Here is a 23650-nt window from a genome sequence, read left to right as displayed (position 1 = left end):
AGTATTCGAACTACCTTAGCCTTATGTTATATATACGGAGTTATTACTTAAAATATGTTATTAGTTTAAACATATTTATGTATAGTGGATTTGGAAACAAGTTTTACAACTTATATTAGTCCCTTTCCACTTTGCGGGTGCGAATGCTGCCTTGTAGCGGCATTAGCCTTCTCTTTTTCGAAATCTACAAGGGTGTCTTTAACGTGCAAGAAATATGGCTCTCTCTTAACACAGGTCAGAAATTTATCGTCCCCTTCCGACGGACTATCATCATTTCCTCAAGACCATACTCTCAAATGGTGTCAAGGGAGAGCCGAAAATTCAGTCCCTGAAATTTCCATCCCAGACAGGAATCGAACCAGGAAACTTTGTGTTAGTAGTCCGATGCACTAACCACTACACCACGGCTCTCTATATATGTTATTACATATCTAAACGTAATATTTCAGGCAGACAAATTTTATTTCACCCTGAAACCCTGATACATGACTTGATAAGTGTCGGACTTATGGGTTGTCGGAGTATTGGGCTGTCGGTTCAATGGGTTGTCGGACTATTGGGTTGTCGGGCTAATGGGTTGTCGCACTAATGGGCTGTCAGAATAATGGTGTGTAACCTTTTATTCATAATCCTGAATTAACTATTTAAAACTTCTTACAGTGACATGACAGAGTTTTGTAAAGATGTTAGAATGTGGTTAGCTGAAGATGAACAAAATGTGATTGCTGTCCATTGTAAAGGGGGCAAAGGTCGCACTGGAACAATGATCTGTACATACCTTATACATACTGAACTATTCCAAGCAGCTGAGGTGAGAGGTCACATGACATAGGTGCACACACAAACCCTTGATTTGTACATAAACATTTTAGTTGTACCTGGTATATTGTTTCAATTTAGATTGCAGTTGTCACAAAACTTAATCCCAAATAAATAACATTATCTGTACAAGTTACTACTATCTGTTCCAACCAGGGGAGATAATTTGTAACAAGGCTCACATAATATCCATGATGTGTACATATACATCCTAAACATTCACAAAACCAAAAAATGTACATACAAATTGTTCAAAGCAGGGAAGTGTAGATATATTTAAAACATAGGCACACAAAAACACTGATCTATACATGTTCATACTAAACTGGATTAGGGGAGGCCTGTTGTCACAAGAATTTAGTTTAATGCCAACATAATCATCTACACATCAGTCTTGTCAATCAGGGGATTTATATACCCTACATGCTTTTTTTTTGTTTTAAAGATACATGACTTTATGTTGTGTTTGTTTTATAGGATAGCCTTAATTATTTTGGTGAGAGAAGAACAGACAGAAAAGTTGGGAAGACATTCCAAGGTGTTGAAACTCCCAGTCAGGTAAATAGAATTTATGAATAGAACATTTCAAAAGAGAAAACTAATGGCCTAATTTCAGTACATAAAAGTGCGGAAAACAAATATTTAACACATCAACAAAAGACAACCACTGAATTACAGGCGCCTGGCTTGGGACAGGCACGTCAATACAGAATGTGGCGGGAAAATATTAGGGGGAACACAACCCTCCTCTCACCTCCTCTCACCTGGGACAGTTGTGTAACAGTACAGTTGTGTAACAGTACAACATAAATCAGTTGAAAAAGGCTCAACTCATCAGATGAATACAAATAGAAATACATTCAACAAAAACACAGATTGGACGTGGCCAGCATAGATATATACCAACAACAAAAAGACACTAAATACAAATCTGAGAGTACTCACATTTACTGACAGCTAGTTCAAAGTCACTAAAAACTAATAAAAATATCATGCATCTAAGAATAAATTATTAATCAGTACACATCCAACATCTAATGGATTTAGTGTAAAGACTTCAGGCTTAAATTAAAATATTGTTTGTTTGCCCTTTACCGACCGACCCTATAAATTCATTCCGCCTGAAAATCTTTTATTTGTATTTACCAGCAAGATTTTATTTTATTTCATTTGTTCGTTCCTACCAAAAATCTTATATTTGTATTTCCCGCTCAAAACATTTTTACCGGAATCCTCGTGTTTTATCTTTAACGTATAAGGTCCAGTCCGTTAGGTATCACCTGAGCGTTTGACATGAACACTTGCATTTAAAGTTTCAATGCATTTGTTTGAAATCGATGTTGAACGCTTCCTGAAAGCATGATATTAAGTACAATACTCTGTATCTTTATACTTAAAGAGCAGGGTTCGTTTACAAAAAAGTTTGTTTGATACAAAATTATCAACGTGTGTACAAACTAATTTATAAACGGACGTTGTGTTCTATATAGGGGTTGCCTTTTGTGATCCGCAGATCAGGATGATTATGTTAACGATGCCGATATATTATTTATATCTGAAATGAACCAAAAATTACAAAACCCTGTAAAGTGGAGAATATCTGGCAGTAAAATCGCCAAGTTTTTCATACAGATCATTTATAAATGCGATGGAAAATACGTGACAATTGAGTTTTAAGTCTTGTAGCATTTTTTATTGGAAACAACTTTTAGGCACACACGAAATTTTTAACCCTCTATGGACTTTTTCTACCAGTAATGTATGACTTCCCGGACATATCTTACCAGTACAAAGTTATCTCTTACAGAAAACCTTTAGGTAAGCGTACAAGGTACGTAGTACAGAATGTGAGCGCAAGTTCAGACTCTTCAAAGTTCCAGGTATATAAACGTTGAAGATATGCGGCACAGGTCTATATTTTGATATTTGAAAACAAAATAGTAGTGCATATGAATTAGCTTCACATTCTACGTGATATATTTTTTTCAAAACTAATAGTCCCAGAAAACTTATTTGCAAAAACAAAACAGACCAATATGACATTCTGCAGATTTTGTATCTATAAAATAAAATATTATACCTACATTTTTACCTGCCTACCCATGACAAATAATATACCGAGCCAAGTTATTTTAATGGGGAAAAAAATAAAATATTTTACCTACCTACCTACCCTGTTTCAAAACATAGGGTCGGAAAAGGGCAAACAAACAATATTTTAATTTAGGCCTCATTTGTTTAATTCTCCAAACCTTACTGTTGTTAATATTTCTGAGAATGCAACTTTTTTAAATCCATACAGCTATTAACTATTCAGTTCTAGGAACTTAACTTTTTAAAACATTTCACTTATAAACCTTTAAAATCCCTAGAAGCAGACATTAAAATTTCAAACAATGCATTGAGCATTGTTGAGCAGTTTAACCTCTTTCTAAATTATTAACATCTATTTTATCAGCAATCAAAGACGGGCTTCAAAGTTATTGTGAAACTGCCTATTCTAGAGGTGGCGTGAATCAGATGTGGATACTTAAAAATTCAAAAGATCTTTTAGAGTACATACAATCTAACTCTCTTTCATCTTGTAACAGTATTAAAACATTTGACTTTTCTACTCTGTACACAAGTATTCCACATTCCAAACTAAAAGACAAATTGAAAGAGTTGGTATTACTTTGCTTCATAAAAAAGAATGGCCAACGTAGATACAAGTATCTTGTCTTAGGGAGGGATAAATCCTACTTTGTAAAGAATCACTCTGATTCAAACAAAAAATTCTCTGAAACTGATATTATCAAGATGCTTGATTTCTTGATTGACAACATATTTGTTACGTTCGGAGGACATGTTTTTCAATAGACTGTCGGCATTCCAATGGGAACAAACTGTGCCCCTCTACTGGCCGACTTGTTTCTTTATTATTATGAGGCTGACTTCATGCAGGAACTTCTTAGGAAGAAAGATAAGAAGTTAGCAATATCCTTTAACTCTACTTTCCGCTATATAGATGATGTTCTTTCACTAAACAATTCAAAATTTGGTGACTATGTGGAACGCATCTATCCAATCGAACTAGAGATAAAGGATACTACAGATACAGTTAAGTCGGCTTCATATCTTGACTTACATCTAGAAATTGACAATGAGGGTCGGTTGAAAACAAAACTTTACGACAATAGAGATGATTTCAGCTTTCCAATTGTGAACTTTCCATTTCTAAGTAGCAACATTCCAGCAGCACCTGCATACGGGGTATATATCTCCCAATTGATAAGATATTCCCGTGCTTGCATTTCCTATCATGATTTTCTTGATAGAGGTTTGCTGCTCACAAGGAAGCTATTAAACCAAGAGTTCCAGAAGTTCCAGAAGGATTAAGATGGCCGCCGAGCTGAAAACACTGTAAAAAGTCAGCTCCCAGTTTTTTGCAGTTTTTTGTGTTTTATATGAATTGTTGCATGATGAAAAGTGGATAGTCTGATAGATAACATTTTGCTGAATCATTGGATGCCAACTTATGATAAAAATTTGGTGGAACTTTTGTGATATTTACAGAAAACCAATTTTTTGGATTCAAGTGTTCACCTATTATTGATTATATTTACTTGATAACAAAGGATTTAATTCAACATGCCTGGAGGCAACAGCCTTACAAGTAACAAATCTGTGAATAAAAGTGGAAAATGTGGAAACACTGTTCAGACTTTACTAGCTGCCAAATTAGATAAAGTTGACAAAGAAAAAACTGAAAAACCTAATAAACAAACAAAAAGGACTCACTCTGAAGTGTCAAATGAATCAAATACAAGTGATGATCTGACTGGTATAATTAGTATACAAAGGGACATAGAAGAAATTAAACAAAACCTGGAGGGTGGATTAAAAAAGATAGACCTTGAAAATGCAACAAAAGACCTTGTTAAGTCAAGTGATCTGGAAGTCATTGTAACTACTATAGTGAAGAATTTATTCAAAGAATTTACTTCATCCATAGAGACAAAAATTGATAAAAAAAGTATCAGAAGTAATAGAGGAAATGCAAGAGAAAATAGATGCATTATCAATAGAAAATGAGAACTTGAGGGAGAAAGCGGAGGTAGCTATGAAAAGCCTATCTGCAACAAAGAAAGAACTACACCAAAATGAACGACTGACAAGAGAAGCTATTACCAGCAGCAACTACAATGAACAATATTCTCGCAAAAACAACATAAGAGTTATAAACTTTCCATGGCGAGAGCGACAAGATCTGCGTGTGGACTTTATTAGTAAAGTGAAAAGGGACATGAATGTTGAACTTGAGGAAAGAGATGTTGTCGCCATCCATAGAATTCCATCTGACAAATTAGGACCAAAACCTCTTATTGTGAGACTTTTTAGTAGTGATGTCAAACGAAGAGTGATGCGAGAAAAGAAGAATTTACAAGACCATGTAAGATTCTATGATGACATTTCCAAAAGAAACCTTGAACTGATGAAAAGACTAAATGAGACTGAATGGTTCAGCGATGTATGGTACTTCAACTGTGGTGTATATGGAAGGATATCTGATGGTCTACAGCTGAAGTTCAATATATTTGATGACATTTTTCTTAGATTGAGACAAAGGAAATAAGTAGTTAACTTAGTACTTGACTCTCATTGTTACATGTATATTATGTCTTGATGAACTTTGAGTTATTTTTTAAACATGTTTAAAGTGCTATTCTTATTTTCATGGGACAAATCTTAATAATATAAAAGTTGTCTCCACTTTGTAAAATAATTGACTATGTCATAACTGATAAATCATATACAGGATATATAAAATTGAAAGAACAATTATACTGCAAAAAACTAGAATTTTTTTTTGGACATTAATTCAATCAAAAATGTCTGCCATTTTGATGCTAAATTCTTGTTTTTATCTCTTTCTTTTTCTTTCCAGTCCTTTATTCTTTTTATTAATTATTGCATTTCTGCAATATCATTCCATTACATTTTGTTTTGGTTTAGTTTATGGTGAGTTATCCTGTTTATCATTTTTATGCATCTTTATATTGGTGAAATGTTTTTCTTTAGTATTTTTACACACATTGAGAATAATCAGATATTACTGTTAGATTTTTTTAAGGTCATATTATGTGCTAGTGTATTTACTGACATCATATCATGTGTGCCCTGAAGGTATTAACTGTTAATTGTCAAGGTTTAGGAGATAGTGTTAAAAGAAGAGATGTTTTTAACTATTTAAGAACAAAGAATTACAATATTTACTGTTTACAAGATACTCATTTCTTATGTGAAAATGAAAATAATATAAGAGCTATGTGGGGATATGATAGTTATTTTTCATCTTATAGCTCAAATTCAAGAGGTGTAGCAGTTATGTTTAATAACAACTTTGAGTTTAAGGTTCTAAAAGAAAAAAAAGATATTGGTGGTAATTATTTAGTATTAGACTCAGGGCTCACGCTACCAGGCGACTTGGGCGAAGAAGTCGCCTTCCCGACCGTCACTTCGCTTTCCCCGACCCCCAAAAGCGAAATCAAGTCGCCCTGTTCTTGACGATAGTCGCTTTCAGTCGCTTCCGTCATCGGACATTTTCAATTTTTACCAAGTTGATGAAACATCAATTTTTTACTGATAATTAAAGAAATTCAGACATAAACGATTCATTATCTTTAGAAAAGAGGTTGAAGCATTGTCTTCGCAGTGTGTAGCAGGTTATTTGATAAAAATACAACTTTTTATCACTTCCTGCATTCCCGCAAGTTTCGGTGCTTGTTACTCGAAAACGTACATCAACCTAAATTTCGGCGGCAAAATAAGTTTGTTACTTCATTTAAACGTGACAAAAGTTGCCTCCAGTAAATGTTTAATCCATTTATTGCATTAAAACCGTCATGTTCCTTTCCAAATAACTTGTCAAACATCGTTTATTTTTGTAAATTTTCTTGCATTCGTCCGCCATTGACCGATTTCTAAAATACGGATCTGAACCGGACCAGCTATGACCGAAATCCGTACTTTTACAATATTTACTACGGACGCACGGATGGAACAGCTGACAGAAGAATATTGATCCCAAAGGGGAAAATTACGCATTCCACACGCATTAAAAGATTTTTGGTTACATCTAATTGATTGGTGTATATAATTCCCTATATTTTTTACGGATTGTTTCAAACTATTGATTAAAGTTGCTTAACTCTGAGACTATTATACCAAGGATTACTATACAAATCCTTGATTATACTAATATCAATATATTATGGCCCAGCTTAATAACTTTTATATTTTTTTATGAGAAACACTGAATTTCATACACAAGATAATTTTTAATTAAATTGTAATCATGTAATTGATATATTATAATTTCTTTACATTTTTTAAAATAATTTTTTTTTTTAGTGCTAGATATCTAGTTGGTAGTTTCTCACAAGAACCTTAAGTTTCAAATGTTACTTTAATTGTAATTTTTTACTCATATGAATTGAACAACATAAAAAGAACATTATTTACATATGGCCCTTTATACTATTGTAAAATCCAAACATTGTAGCGCACCGCGCAAATGAGCACTTCTCTTTCAAATCTCACCACTTCTCCCTATCAGTTTCAAAAAGAGAAGTCACTTCTCCCTATAATTCTGAAGTAGTGTGAGCCCTGTTAGACTTAGTTGTTGATACTTTACATTTTACATTTGTAACTATTTATGGACCAAATATAGATACTCCTATTTTTTATGATCAAATTATGTCAATTATAGATGATTTTGGTAATGATAGCTATATGATATGTGGTGATTTTAATCTTGTTCTCAACCCTGATATAGACTATTATAATTATTTACATGTAAATAACTCAAATGCTCGGGAGAAAGTTTTAGAAATCATTCAGGAAAGGTGTCTCATTGACCCTTTCCGTGAACTTTACCCAGATTTGAAGCGTTTCACATGGAGAAAAAGAACCCCCTTTAAACAAGCAAGACTAGATTTTTTTCTTTTATCTGAAGATTTACTATGCTGTTTGAAAAATTGTAATATCGAGCCTAGCTATCGCTCTGATCATTCTATGGTTGTATTAAATCTAGAATTTAATCCTTTTGATCGAGGTAGAGGATTGTGGAAATTTAATAATTCATTATTGTATGATCCAGAATATATAAAGATTGTTAAAGAAAAAATAGTAGAAGTTAAAAAACAATATGTAATTTATGATATAGATAGAATTGAAGACATGAATAATGAAGATCTCCATTTTAATATTAATAGTCACTTATTTCTTGAGACAATGTTGATGGAAATTAGAGGTAAAACTATATCTTATTCAAGTTATAAGAAAAAGGTAAAAGAAAAACAAGAGAAAGATCTTAGAAATGAAATTCTTATTTTGGAAGAAAAGGTAGATGAAGGTTCAATACAGATTTTGGAAAATAAAAAATGTGAATTAGAAAATATAAGAAAAGAAAAAATTAAAGGGAAGATAATTCGATCAAGAATACAATGGGTAGAAGAGGGTGAAAAACCTACTAGCTATTTTTGTGGGCTAGAATCAAAAAAATTTACAAATAAGATAATACCAAAAGTAGAAAAAGAAAATGGAGATGTAATTTCAAAACAAAAAGATATTTTAAAAGAAGTAAAATCTTTTTATGAAAATTTGTACAAGAATAAAGACAAGTCAAAGGGAGATAAATTCAGTAAACTTAAAGAAGGATTGAAAGATATAAAATTAAAAAAACTAACTGATGATGAGAAAAAAAATCTTGAAGGTGAAATAACAATTGAGGAAGCTGGTTTGATATTGAAAAATATGAAAAATAATAAAACACCAGGATCTGATGGTTTCTCCACAGAGTTCTTTAAATTTTTTTGGAAAGATTTGAAAATTTTTGTTGTAAACTCCTTGAACTACAGTACTGAGATTGGTGAACTATCTGTTACGCAAAAACAAGGAATCATTACATGCCTGCCGAAGGGAAATAAGCCTAGACATTTCTTAAAAAATTGGCGACCTATATCATTATTAAATACAGTATATAAAATTGGCTCTGGAGTTATAGCAAAACGCTTTAAAACAGTTTTAGATAAACTGATAGATTTCGATCAAACTGGATTTATTAGTGGGAGATATATTGGAGAAAATCTTCGTTTAATTTATGATATTATGCAATTTACTGAGGAAAAAGATATTCCAGGACTTTTGCTGCTCATAGATTTCGAAAAGGCATTTGATTCGATTTCTTGGGAATTTTTAACCAGTGTCTTGAAGTTGTTCAATTTTGGAGAATCAATAATTAATTGGGTTAAAGTTTTTTATAACAATATCAAATCAGCTGTAAACCAGGGAGGACATCTATCAGAATTTTTTTCTATAGAACGAGGCTGTAGACAAGGGGATCCCTTGTCGCCTTATATTTTTATTCTCTGTGCTGAGATATTAGCATTAAAAATACGAAATAATGATAAGATAAATGGTATTACAATTACGCAAGTTGAGCACAAACTTTCACAATTTGCTGATGACACATCTCTTATTTTAGATGGTAAAGAAGAATCTTTGAATGAAGCATTAAATGAATTAGATTGGTTTGGAAATATATCTGGTTTAAATATTAATTTTTCTAAAACATAAGTTATTTGGATAGGAAATAAAAAGTATAGTAATGAGGTATTATGCCAAAATAGAAACCTTACATGGGGAGAAACATGTTTTAAAGTACTAGGTATAAGCTTTGATGTTAATCTTGATAGAATTGTAAAAATTAATTATGATGAAAAAATTGTACAAATTAAATGTGTAATAAGACAATGGTCAAAACGAAATCTTACTGTTATTGGTAGAATTACTGTAGTAAAGACATTGATATTGCCTATTTTGAATCATTTGTTTATATCCTTACCAAATCCAAGTGATGATATTTTAAAAAATGTTATTCAACTTATGTACAATTTTATATGGAGTTCACCAATTGATAGAATTAAGAGAGATGTTTTACAAAATGATATTGAAGATGGTGGACTCAAAATGATAAATCTTAGTGCATTTATTTTAGCACTGAAGTGTACATGGATAAGGAGATTATTTAAAACAGACAACAAATGGCAGAATGTTTTTTTGTCAAATGTTCATGTAGAACTTGAAAAATTTTATGGTTGTGGAAGTGTTTATATCCAAAAATTACAGCAACATATCAAAAATAAATTTTGGCAAGATGTTCTGAAAGCATGGCAACTTCTTAGAGAAAAAGATGAATATGACAGTTGGGAATGCTTTCTTGCTAGTCCAATCTGGCTTAACAATAATATAAAGGTAGCAAATAAACCTATTTTTTATAAAGATTGGTTTGAAAATGGTATAAGATTTATAAATGATATTGTAAATGAAGATGGGACCTTTTTCTCTCATCAAAAGATAGAAGAAATGTATCAGATAAATTTGAATTTCATGAGTTATAATAGTATTATATCTGCTATACATCAAGCATCAAAATCATTTGTGGGAAAAAATCACAAATTAGAACTACCTTTAATTCCATCTGCTATTAAAAGACTTGTTAAAAGTTCAAAAGGATCTAAAGATATGTATATTGTTTTGAATAAAAATGGAAGTGTTCCCACTAGTCAGTTAAGATGGACTGAAATTTTTGGCTTTGATCAAAATCATTGGAAAAAAATTTATAAACTGCCATTTGTTGTCACAAATAATACTAAGTTACAGTGGCTACAGTTTAGATTCAATCATCGAATCTTAGCTACAAACAAATTTCTTCATAAAATTAAGATTTATGATAATCCAAATTGTACATTTTGTAATAGAGAAATTGAAACATTAGAACATTTATTTTGGGAATGTGAACATACACAATTATTATTAGAACAGATTGAAAATTGGTTTCTAACCAATGGAATAAGTGTACTTTTTACAAAAGAAGTTTTTTTGTTTGGTAACACTGCAAAAATATCAAAAGGCAATGCAGAAAATACTCTTTTTCTTACCATAAAGCAATATATTTATAATTCCAGATGTTTTAAAAAAAAACTGACAATAAACTCAGTAAAAGAAAAGATAAAATATGTGTATGCAATGGACAAAAATATTGCTATGAAAAACAAATGTGAACATCAGTTTCTCAGAGAATGGAATGCTTTTGATATATTACTTAGCATGCTTAGTTAAGTACAAAAATGTATATACATGTTATAAATGAAAATGCTGTATTTACTATACTAAAATAGAATTCAATTTCTAGATGAATTATATTGAAAACTCACCACACTATTCTCTCTCACTCTCTTTCTCTTTCTATCTCTCTCTCTCCGGTGTTCAAACTGCTTTACTCTTTATCTTATATTTGTATATTTAAAAAAAAAAAAAAATTGCTTCCTAATAGAAAGATGTATTGATTAGATAATATCTATAGATTTATATATTATATATTGCTATTATATTTGTATATATTATGTTGTAAATTGGAAGTTATAAATAATAAAAATAAAAAAATAAAAAACCAAGAGTTCCAAATGGTGAAGTTGAAATCATCCCTTCGTAAATTTTACGGACGCCATCACGAGTTGGTTGACCGTTATGGAATAACCGTTTCACAAATGATATCGGATATGTTCCTTACGTCGTAACTACAATCCCCTTCCCTTTCATGAATATGACCTACCGAATTAGACTATTTACCGGATTTGTAATCACATAAGCAACACGACGGGTGCCACATGTGGAGCAGGATCTGCTTACCCTTCCGGAGCACCTGAGATCACCCCTAGTTTTTGGTGGGGTTCGTGTTGTTTATTCTTTAGTTTTCTATGTTGTGTCGTGTGTACTATTGTTTTTCTGTTTGTCTTTTTCATTTTTAGCCATGGCGTTGTCAGTTTGTTTTAGATTTATGAGTTTGACTGTCCCTTTGGTATCTTTCGTCCCTCTTTTAAGGCATACCATACAGTAGCAAGTCATCAAATTGATTATGTTAGTTTAAAAGTATTTGCAATCATTTTTAGATAGTTATCTACTGCTTGGGCTTTAAATTGTAGGCAGATGAAGATTAATATTATTTTATCATTAATAAATTTGTATATGACAGTAATGTGTTAAGTATCTTGGTGTATGGCAGGAATAGCTGCACCAAGATGTTTTATTAAGAATACACAGCGATATATTTAATCTACAAAAATGGGAAATTGGATACCCAGCATATGTTTTCTATTTAAAAAAATATAAATGAAAAATCAACAATAGATATTTTCTGTATTGTTTGCCCTTAAATGTAATTCATTTGCATCATATAGTTATCAAAGGTATTAGGCTTATAATTTGATACACCAGATGCACGTTTCATCTTCATAAGTCTCATCAGTGACGCTCAGATCAAAATATTCAGAAAGCCAAACAAGTACAAAGTTGAAGAGTATTAATAACCCAAAATTCCAAAAAGTTGTGTTAAAAACAGCTAAGGTTATCCATGCCTGGGATAAGAATATTCTTAGTATTTTGAATAATTCATACTTTTGCAAATAACCATGATAACTGATGTTCTGTATTTTCCATCATTTCAGAGTAGATATGTTGGATACTATGAGAAAGTGAAGTATGATCTGAATGAAGAGATGCCTCCTCCTAAATATCTTAAAATAGAATCAGTTAAAATTACATCTATAAAAGGTTTGTGTCATAGACAGTAAAAATAGCCATTGCACAAGTAAGAAAGCTTCTTGCAGGTTACAATACACCATTAGATTTTATGGGCGCAGCCATTTTATGAGCATAACATGGTATTCAGAATTAAGAGTATGGCTAATCCTGATTGGTCGATATGTGCGGCCGTTCTTTTTTATTTTTAGAGACTTCGTACACTCTGCTTTATACAAAAGGCAAAATAAAAATTATTCCGTAGCCCTGAAGGCACTGAGATGACTTTTCAACGCTAGGACAAGACACGTATTTTTAAGGGCAAAATTGATAGGCATGGGAGATAAGTACAAAATACGCTAAGAAAAGCAACGCGAACCTATATTTTTGGGACCAAAAAATACTGTCCTAATAACTTTTCTTTGATTCTAGCAAGGTTTCGTTAAAAAAATCAACTTTCTAAAGTCTGTATCTCGAAAAAGGCTACCATTGTCGCCTATGGGGAAATTAATTGTTTATTTCAATCTATACAGCATCGACATTTCTTTATCATAGTGCTCAAAAAGTGTCAAAAACAGTCATTTTACTTGACATTTGATGTGGAACCGGTTTTTTTGGTGACAAATGAAAAATTGATTATCTAGTTTTTAAGCTATAGTCTGTTTCATATTTGTATTGTGTTTTACCTTAGAAACAAGGGTGGGCTCGACTTTTGACTTACTGTGGAACGAATATGTCATTTTCTGAAGTTCTGTCGATTTGTTCGAAAAGAGCAAGTACACGTCTAGAGTTTGTGAATATAAATCAATTTTTAAACATAACAATATCGACCCAAGAGCTGTTATCGAAATTACCAAATTCAGCGAAAATGTACGGAAATGATCCCCTTCGAACATTGAAGTGTTCACACGAATAACAAACTAAAAGAATAAGAATAAGCATGCCATTTTGTAGTTAACAAACAGTTATCGATGTTAAAACACAAATATTTTCACATATTCCATATTTTGAAATGCTATAGTCTGTTTCAAAAATGTACCTTTAGACAAAAATGGTTTCATTTAAAACTTTTGTTCAAGATCCACCGTAGCAGTTACATATTGGATTGGTTTTGGTATCAATATAATCAGTACTTGATGATATTTAAAGAATCATTGGAGAAAGTGGGCGTTATCTTAAGGCCCTTTTTAGCAGTACCGCATTTACTCCAAAAAACAGATTTTTTTTCTTCACATTTTTCGACTGGGGTCACCTCCGATAAAAAATTGTGAAAATTCAGAGAGTAATGCCAGAACGTTTTGAAGATGATTTATTTGTGGCATATATATTTGTGCATCTAATGCACTATGAATTGCACGATACAAGAAAGTATTTAATACCGTATAGGTTACAATACACCATTAGATTTTATGGGCGCAGCCATTTTATGAGCATAACATGGTATTCAGAATTAAGAGTATGGCTAATCCTGATTGGTCGATATGTGTGCCCGTTCTTTTTTATTTTTAGAGACTTCGTACACTCTGCTTTATACAAAAGGCAAAATAAAAATTATTCCGTAGCCCTGAAGGCACTGAGATGACTTTTCAACGCTAGGACAAGACACGTATTTTTAAGGGCAAAATTGATAGGCATGGGAGATAAGTACAAAATACGCTAAGAAAAGCAACGCGAACCTATATTTTTGGGACCAAAAAATACTGTCCTAATAACTTTTCTTTGATTCTAGCAAGGTTTCGTTAAAAAAATCAACTTTCTAAAGTCTGTATCTCGAAAAAGGCTACCATTGTCGCCTATGGGGAAATTAATTGTTTATTTCAATCTGCAAGCATTATCAGTGAAGCTTCTTTTACAAGATGTCATTGTGCTGAAGCAAACTCCGAAACAGTGGTGTCATCAGGCTACGCTTCTTTGTAGAGAAAGGGAAGTACGACCTGAACGATAACGCTGTATGGAGTTTGGTGCTGAAGAAGTAAAAATAGTTATCAAAGTCCAATAACTCTTGTCTGAATCTTTAAATTTAAATGAAGGTACCATAGTATCCTACTTATATGACCAAGTATGAAAGCTTTTGCAAAAAAGGTCTAAAAATTTTAGGATATTGAAAACAGACATAGACTGTTAAAACGAACCTCACAGCATGAGCAGACATTAAAACAGATTCACAAAAAAAATCAAAATTTAAAGCTTAAATTATAAAATTAAATTTGTGTGTTGAAAAAGTATGATATGCCATAACCCTTCTCTATCATATAACTATGTTTCAGTAATTGACATAATATCTGATACCATGGTAACGTTGTAATTACCAAATATAGGGGACTGACTATCTCATCATAACAATCAAATTAATAAACAAGTAAGAGCATGATCTATATAGCCTTTATAATATGGCACAACCACAACATGTGATTGGTTTAATATTGGTCGTCAGAATTGACAAGAGCAAACATTTTTGAAAAGTTAACATAAAACGGCACACAGAACATACATATATTAATCACATTGGTATCTGAAGGAGAGATCCATTTACTTTAATTATGTATAAAATTGACAATTCCAGGTGTAGGGAATGGTGATGGTACAGATTTAGCTATGCAGATATTGTTAGGTTACTCTCCTGAGTATACACAAGTGGACTTCAAACAGCAGACAGATTGCAAGGTAAAATCTTGTACCTTATATAAGTTATTGATTATAAATATATAGATATTCCCTATTTGTAATACTTTCATGTTTGAATCTTTGCCAAAATATATCATAAATGATGTTTAATTGAAATGAGCACAATTTAAATTTAGTAGTACCTGACTCCTCAATCTTTTCCTTAGAAATAAATTAAGTTTTTTTAGTGGCTAGATTATACGTGGCACAACAACTATACAGTGTTTTAGCAGCCTCTCCATTTTACACAATAATAAATTCAGAATGAAAGAACATTTAATCTTTTAAAAAATCATTGTCTTGTTAGAATTTTAATGGAATATGAATCGCCTTATTTCAAGATGTTATATTTATGATTTTTAAAATTAGTGTAAACTTTTATGCATCCAGATAAATCAGATTTTTTTCAAGTCATTATTGTACAATATTTTATCCTAGGTTGAACACAATAAAGAAGAAGATTATATATTGGTGACATTTAATGACAAACCAGTGGTCACAAATGACGTTAAGATCAGATTTGTATCAAAAGCTGTAAGTAAAAATATTTGTACTTGATATATGATAACAGTTACAGTAAATTAGTGGTTTCAAAAAATGTCAACATAAGATGTGTACCAAAGAAATTAAGAAAAGTTTATTTTCCATTGGACACCTTTGCTAGACTTGCACTACACAGCTGTTTACTTGTTCTTTGTTCAATGAAACAGATAATCTGGGAAAAAGACTTGTATAAAAACATTTGTCTGGTAGACTTATTAAGATTCACATGGATTTCTGGTGTAACTATTTATTTGTGTTTACATGCAAATTGTTGTATCTTAAAAAAATGGGTATTTTTAAATTGGAATGGGATTAAATCTGAAGAGGAATGCTGTAAACACATGAATCAATGTCTCATGTCACAGAGAACAACATCTAAAACAAAAGCAGTTAGAGGACTTCCTGGTGAATCGAGAACTGTTTAAAAAGGGGTGGGGGGAGGAAGCTGCTAACCATTCTTCAGTGATTCCCTGTATAATCAACCATTTTTTCCACCACATAAGGTGGGGGGTGGACCCCTTGTTCAGCCTATGATTTAAAAAGTCTAGAGGATGAAACTAAAATTATTTGAACATACAGACTCCATAGATTCATTACCAACTTAATTTTTGTCTAATTTTCAAACTCAGAATGAAAACTTTTGAAGTGATTAAAAATAGAATGGATATTTTTTAACCCTTTCCTCCATGGACATTTTTTTTGACACACTTGATTCGCATAGGATTTTTTCATTAAAAAAAAATCATCAGGTTTAAAGTATCAATGCATTGGGAAAACAAATATTTCATCAATGAAATTCCAGTCAAGATATTCTCATGAATATCCTTTTCATATTGGATACAAATTTTGTTAAGTCTGATGCAGACATTTCAAGGTCAAAGTGTTTCAACTGAGGTTCTACACAGGCGTCAAAAGGCGTCATTATGGAGTAAAGGGGGTGGCGTTAAAAGGCGTCATTATGGAGGAAAGGGTTAAAGAACTAGTCAATAAGTGGTTCTTCTTCCACAAAAATCCAGTGATACTATGCTGAAAATATGAATTCCAATGTAAAGACAGTACATGTATACATGAATATTATTTTGTTTATATCTAATATATTAAGAATTATCTATCTTTTCCATTGTTCTTATAGATTAATATGTTTGAATTTACTTTACAGAGAAATATACCCAAGGTATATGACAACTGTGCATTCTATTTCTGGTTCTATGCTGCATTTATTGAAGACAACAGGTAATACTATGTATATGTAGAATAGTTAACTAGCCTCATGGTAGATATACCACATGTTGTTATAGAGTTTCTTACCAGACATTGAGCATGTTGAGTGACCAACAGCTAATTTATAGAGTCACATTTTATTGGAATAATCTGTTTCTGTATACAGCATATTTTAAGATGATTTATTTTTCCTTCATGGTAAATCACATTTCCTATTATAAAAAAAGGTCTTAACGGCTATATTTTGGAGGAAATTTTACATTTAAAATTCCATGAGAAATGACTTTGATCTCCAATCTGCCACATACTTTATGTGCCTGTCCAAAGTCAGGAGCTTGTAATTCATTCGTTGGTATTGGTTAGAAACTAATCTAAGCCATTTCAAAAAACAAATATGACAGACCAATGACAATCACTGAACCATAGCCTCCTAACTTTGGACAGGTCCAGAAAGAAAGGGCAGATTAAAATATATTTGTGAACACTGAACACTCTGGCTTATGTCGGTGAACTTTTTTTTGTAGATTATTCCTTACCAGAGATGAAATAGATAATCCTCATAAGAAGAAAGCACAGAAAGTGTTCCGAGAGACATTTAGTATAGAGATGTTGTTTAGTGATACTGATGGTTCGTAGCCTAGTGATACTGATGGTTCATAGCCTAGTGATACTGATGGTTCATAGCCTACCTGATTAAAGTGATGATAGTGTTAGGGGGAAAGACAATGTAATGGTGCTTACAGATCAAGTTTTTAACATTTTTATATAATGGAATTATGTAATAAAAACATATTAATAGTGTAATATATATCATATCAGTTGAATTTGATTTTTAAATGGTTGCTTTATGTTCACTTGCATTTTCACAAGAGTATTCCTCCAAGATAAGTTTATTGAAATTTCATGCTTATTAGTCATTTATTTACACAATTTTACAACATTTTAAATTTACTTTAAATACTTTTTTTTTTATTTGTTATTGAAGTTAAACTTTGAGTTGGGGTTAAAGACAAAGGTATCTTCATCTAGTAAACATTGAAAATTATGAAAATTGTACTGGTAATCAGTTTTTGCTTAAGATTAGATTACCTTTCCTTGTATTGACATATCACATAAGATTGGCTGTGAAATAAACCATTGTCAAACAAATAAGTCAAAAATTAGACAAAATCAAAACTTTTCTTGAAATTGTGAGAATTTTAACTTTGGAATTATGTCTTTATCATACTTATATATCACTTATGTGATACAAAAATGTACCAAAACCTGCAAGCTTATTTTAGACCGTAGAAGACTTTTTTTATACCGATAATTGATGTAAATATGTTTTATGATTGAACTTTTGTTTTAAAATTGCTTTTTGAAAACTTGTAAATACTAGTTCCTTTTAATCCGTCTCTCATAACTCTTTTAGAATGGCATTAATAATTTTAAAAAGGTTTACATTTATAATGTGATATGTGTATACTGTATTATTGATGGTGAGACGCTAATAAATTATTATCGTATTGTATTGTATATTGTATATTCAAAATATTACCAACTTTGTTTTAAGAACAATTGGTTCCAAACAAACTTTGATTGCCAACTGATTATTGATTTGCAGGCAAAATCGAGTTGTAAACTACTACTAAAGCAGCAAAATTAATTTAATAAAATAAGGACCTGATTAGAATTAAGTTGTTTAAAGGTTGATGATAACTGTATCTTAAAACATAAGGAAAAGAGTGATTCTATATTCAGACTTTTCTCAGACATATTTTACTCACTATCACAACTATGCAATAATTAAAGGGCATTTTTATAAATTTTATATTTTTATATATTTTGTAGGAACAATATCTTAGACTGTTATATAAAATCTTGTATGTTTTAATATCATAAGTTGCTCAATAGTTAAAAATTGTATAGTCCTATTTGGTGTTTTTTTTCTGTCTGGTTGTCTTTTAAAAATGAAAAATAAAATGGTTAATTGACCTCTTTGTAAGAGTTTTGAAGATTTGCTTTGTTCTAAGATGGTTTTGTCCAAATGCTATAGTTTCCATTGTATGTCAAATCTGTAAAATCATAAATCTAAAATAAGGGACAATTTTTTAACAGGGGATTATGACTTGGGCTTTACATCCCAATCTCATTCAAAATTGCATTATGAACTTTGATATGGGTTTTCAAAGAAATTGGAAATTGGCTGTATATATCCTGGTTTATTGTTTGGATTTTTATATTCAATCCTATTTTCTGTGTTGTATTAGTTGCATGTTGTTTGTTCATCTATTTTTGCCATGATATTGTCTGTCTTCCTTTGATTTAATGTTAAAAGAAGGATTACATGGTCTAGGTTAGAAATATAATAAAACTAACTTGCCTTGCTCTTCTATCCCCTCTATCCCCAAAACACCAAAAAACAACTTTTATTTCCTGAAACATACATAATTAAATCTATTTTCATAGACTTTAATCCAAGTATATTTTATAGTGGCGGATCCAGAACTTTTTATAAGGAAGGGGGCACTGAGCGACCTAAAGTGGGGACCTCCAGTGATACCTTATATAATCAACTAAATTGTTTCCACTAAAAGGGGGGCCCAGGATTCGCCTATGTTTTACATATAAAATTAAGAATGGAACAGAGATCATAGAATAGGTTGTATTTCTATTTAACTTTATAATTTTTTCTAGTCAGAAATAGTGCCTTTTTTGTTTGTTTATATTTTACTAGTTGTGTCTATAGTATCTCTTTTAAATTATAACCAGTATTACAATTTTATTATTTTAGTAATCTCTCCTGATATATATATATATATATATAATATCCCTCCACTAATACATATGTTAAAATAGATATGCTGTTGGACCAGCTGGTTTTGGTGTATGTTATGTATAACCAAATGAATGACAGATTACATTCCTGCCTTTATACATTCTTAGGCAGATTCAAAGTGATTTCAAATGTTATAAGAAGGAAGAGAAAATTTGCACATTTTGACACTGATCAGTAGATACTAGATTTTCTTTCAATGCTTTATATTACTGTGTTCTGTTATTGTTGCAGTAAATTGTTACAGTAAATAAGAAGAACAATTTAGAATGTCAAACCTTTATTCTTTATTTATTTGGTGTTTTATTATGATTTTGACCTAATTTTTTAATGTTGAAAATTGATTCTCCAAAAATTCAGTGATTCAGAAATAAAAATTGCTGTTGTCTTTAAATAATGCTCTATAAATATTTTCATGTGATAAAATAAAATAGGAGGGTAAATTTTATTTTTTCTTAAATGTACATTTTGTTATTGTAAAAAGGTCTGAAAATGAATGAAAGAGATTATTTTCTAGAATATCTGTTTGTAAGATGCAAAGACTAAACATTTTGCATCTTTTTATAAATTTCATATTATGCAAAGTCACATAGGGTATATTTAATGAATTTTTATCATATGAATCCTAACCTACATATGAGATTGCTCATCTTATTTATGGTTTCCCATATCAGAACATTGAATTTAAAACATTTGTTATTTTATAAATCTTTAAAACATATTTTAGTGCTGGATTCGGAAACTGTACTTACATGCAAAAAAAATGCAGCATTATCAATGTGTTTTTGTTTCATACAAATAAAATATATTCCAAGAAGGCAAATTTAATGTTCATATCTAATAAATTAATTCCATTAGTTTTTGAATGTGGTTTTGTAATTTTATGTAATGACTCCATATTATTTGAAAACATGTGTTGATGATATTCCCTGTCATAAACATTATATATTCATTTGATGATATACCCTGTTTTAAACATTATATATATTCATGCTGTGTAATTATCTATTATTGTATAAAGTGCCAGTGTGAGTTATTGCCATCATTTGTGGTTTATCAAACTTAACTTTTTCATCTTGTTTTTAGTAATACCAGGCTGATTTTAACCATCCTAGGCAGAAATAAGGTACTTTGGTTGGTCCTTTGAAAAAGTTCTTATGTTTTGTGTTCAAGCCAAAAGTCTTACCTTTAAGAAAAAATAAGCCTGAGATAATTTTAAATTCAGATTATGAATTTTCTGATACATTTTCAAAAGAAACTGCAAAATAAATTTGTTTCAACAATTATATGAAGTTTTGACCTGAAAATAATCTAATTTGGTTTTGATCAGTTCTTAGACTCCTAATGAATTATAATGAACATAACTTTTGATATCTGATTTTCATGAAACTTCTGGAGTTGACCAAGCAAGGCAGAAAAAGTTTAAGAGCCAACTGACTATGCTCTATTTGTAGTTTTATCAAGTTTGAGTTACACGGATTTGAATTTTGTTTTTTTAAGGGCCAACAACTATTGATTAAAACTGTAGAGGATTTAAGGCATGGAGACCTGACACTGGTCATAGATATTAATGTTTTTGAACCTTTAGTTGTCATCTACCTCAATCATGGAATGATTTTTTGAATGGTTGTGATATTTTGTTTACTTCAGTGAAGGTTTGTTATGTGTACAAATTTTATGTTATTATTACCTATTTTACTTTTTATTATTATATTTCTAAATATATATCTGACTTTTAGTATGTAATAAATAACAAATCCTGCTTTATTTATTTTTGTCTTTTTGGGTCCAACAGATGATCAGTTTTTAGGATTCTATCAGTAGCGTTGGAGACATGTTTTGTGTGGATTAGCAATAAACAATAAATTAACAATAAAATTATGTATCATTAACATGTTCTTGTATAGCTTGATATTAGTTGTGAATTTGGCTCATTGTTGAAGGCCATACCTTGACTTAGCTAAATTTATAGAAAATTGGTCTTTGGTTGATAGTTGTCTCATTGGCAGTCATACTACATATAAGATAAGATAAATTTTATTTTCCAAATTAGGTCCCCAGGGGGGCAAATACACATAATATATATAACTGATACAACATACAGTATTTTACATAACATTGTAAAATAAACTATTGAAATAATCATACAGGTATTATTTGTTAAATAAAAAAGTATTTTAGAGTTGCTACTCCAGAGATGTGGCAAACCCCATTTATTTATTTACTTCTTTTTTTTCTCACTTGATTTTATAATATTTTGCTGAAAATGTATAAAATATAAAATATACTACATATTCTTATTTTTTAATTAAAAAGAATTGTTGTTTTTGTCGAGCCTGCAACTTTTGTTGCAGAAAGCTCGACATAGGGATAGTGATCTGGCGGCGGCGGCGGTGTTAGCTAACTTCTTAAAAGCTTTATATTTTAGAAGGTGGAAGACCTGGATGCTTCATACTTTGTATATAGATGCCTCATGTTACGAAGTTTCCGTCAGTCACATGTCCATTTTCATGGTTCAGTGACCACTTGAAAAAAAAGTTCATATTTTTTGTAATGTTGAATTCTCTCTTATTATAAGTAATAGGATAACTATATTTGATATGTGCGTACCTTGAAAGGTCCTCATGTCCGTCAGACAGCTTTCACTTGACCTCGACCTCATTTCATGGATCAGTGAACAAGGTTAAGGTTTTGGTGGTCAAGTCCATATCTCAGATACTACAAGCAATAGGGCTAGTATATTCGGTGTATGGAAGGACTTAAAGGTGTACATGTCCAACTGGCAGGTGTCATCTGACCTTGACCTCATTTTCATGGTTCACTGGTTATAGTTAAATTTTTGTGTTTTGGTCTGTTTTTCTCATACTATATGCAATAGGTCTACTATATTTGTTGTATGGAATGATTGTAAGGTGTACCTATCTAGCGGGCAGATGTCATGTGACCTTGACCTCATTTTCATGGTTCAGTGGTCAAAGTTAAGTTTTTGAGTTTTGGTCTTTTTATCTAATACTATATGCCATAGGTCATCTATATTTGGTGTATGGAAATATTTTATGATCTTTATGTCAGTCGAGCAGGTTTTATTTGACCGTGACCTCATTTTCATGGTTCATTGCACAGTGTTAAGTTTTTGTGTTTTGGTCTATTTTTCTTGAACTATAAGTAATAGGTCAACTATATATGTTGTATAGAAGCATTGTTAGCTGTACATGTCTGCCTGGCATGGTTCATCTGACCTTCACCTCATTTTCAAGGTTCATTGGTCTTTGTTTAGTTATCTTGGTTAATGTTAAGTTTATGTGACAGTTGTATTAAAGCTTAGCTTTATACTTAGGACTATCAACATAATATCAATGATTAGTATAGAAGGCGAGACATTTCAGCGTGTGCACTCTTGTATAACGTAAGTTCTGCGTAGAAAAGTGGATCACATTGTTATATAAATGAATAACTAAAGGATTTAATATTTTGTTGAAGACTAGAATTTTAATGTGATCAGTTAATCACTTCAATTGAAATCCTTTCACAAGACCAGTTTTAAACAAGTACATCATATTAAGGATCCTTTCATTTGTCTTCTCTTTGGAATCCAACACACCTGTGAAGTTGGTGTACTCATAACACTAGTTTGCTTTAGAAAAAGTTAATACATTTCGTTTGTACACGAGAGAAAACAATGCACATTCAAAGGAGAACAAGAATCAAACAATATAACAAGACAACAACAACATTCATGGTCACCTTAATCTAAAATTAAAAACAGCCTAACAAAGACTTGGTCAAGATAGCAGGCCTGATGTAGTACTGGTGCAAAATGTGGGGAAGTTTATCCATTCAAACAGGTAGGGTCAATTTCCTCTTAGATTTATTTCTGAGCAGAGCCTCCCAGAAAAAGTTCTACAATTCTACAATAGCAGCTTCCAAAAGTTCATACTACAGCTTTGGTGAAGGTTAAGCATG

General features: G+C 31.2%; 1 protein-coding gene across 2 annotated transcripts in view; it reads left to right on the top strand.

Annotated features, from left to right (window-relative positions):
- The window catches only part of LOC139484831 (phosphatidylinositol 3,4,5-trisphosphate 3-phosphatase TPTE2-like), a 40497-nt gene extending 18918 nt beyond the window's left edge, over window positions 1-21579 (top strand). For both annotated transcript variants that reach the window (XM_071268823.1, XM_071268822.1), the window contains 7 exons: window positions 661-811; window positions 1297-1377; window positions 12369-12474; window positions 15005-15105; window positions 15544-15639; window positions 16808-16881; window positions 17394-21579. In XM_071268823.1, coding sequence (XP_071124924.1) covers window positions 661-811; window positions 1297-1377; window positions 12369-12474; window positions 15005-15105; window positions 15544-15639; window positions 16808-16881; window positions 17394-17505 — 721 coding nt within the window. In that variant the 3' untranslated portion in view covers window positions 17506-21579. The remainder of the gene's footprint in view (window positions 1-660; window positions 812-1296; window positions 1378-12368; window positions 12475-15004; window positions 15106-15543; window positions 15640-16807; window positions 16882-17393) is intronic.
- The last annotated feature ends 2071 nt before the right edge of the window (window positions 21580-23650 follow it).

This window comes from Mytilus edulis, chromosome 8, assembly GCF_963676685.1.
Source record: "Mytilus edulis chromosome 8, xbMytEdul2.2, whole genome shotgun sequence".
Taxonomy (NCBI): Eukaryota; Metazoa; Mollusca; class Bivalvia; order Mytilida; family Mytilidae; genus Mytilus; species Mytilus edulis.
Note: the sequence above shows the minus strand (reverse complement) of the source record. Positions and strands in the feature narration are given on the sequence as shown.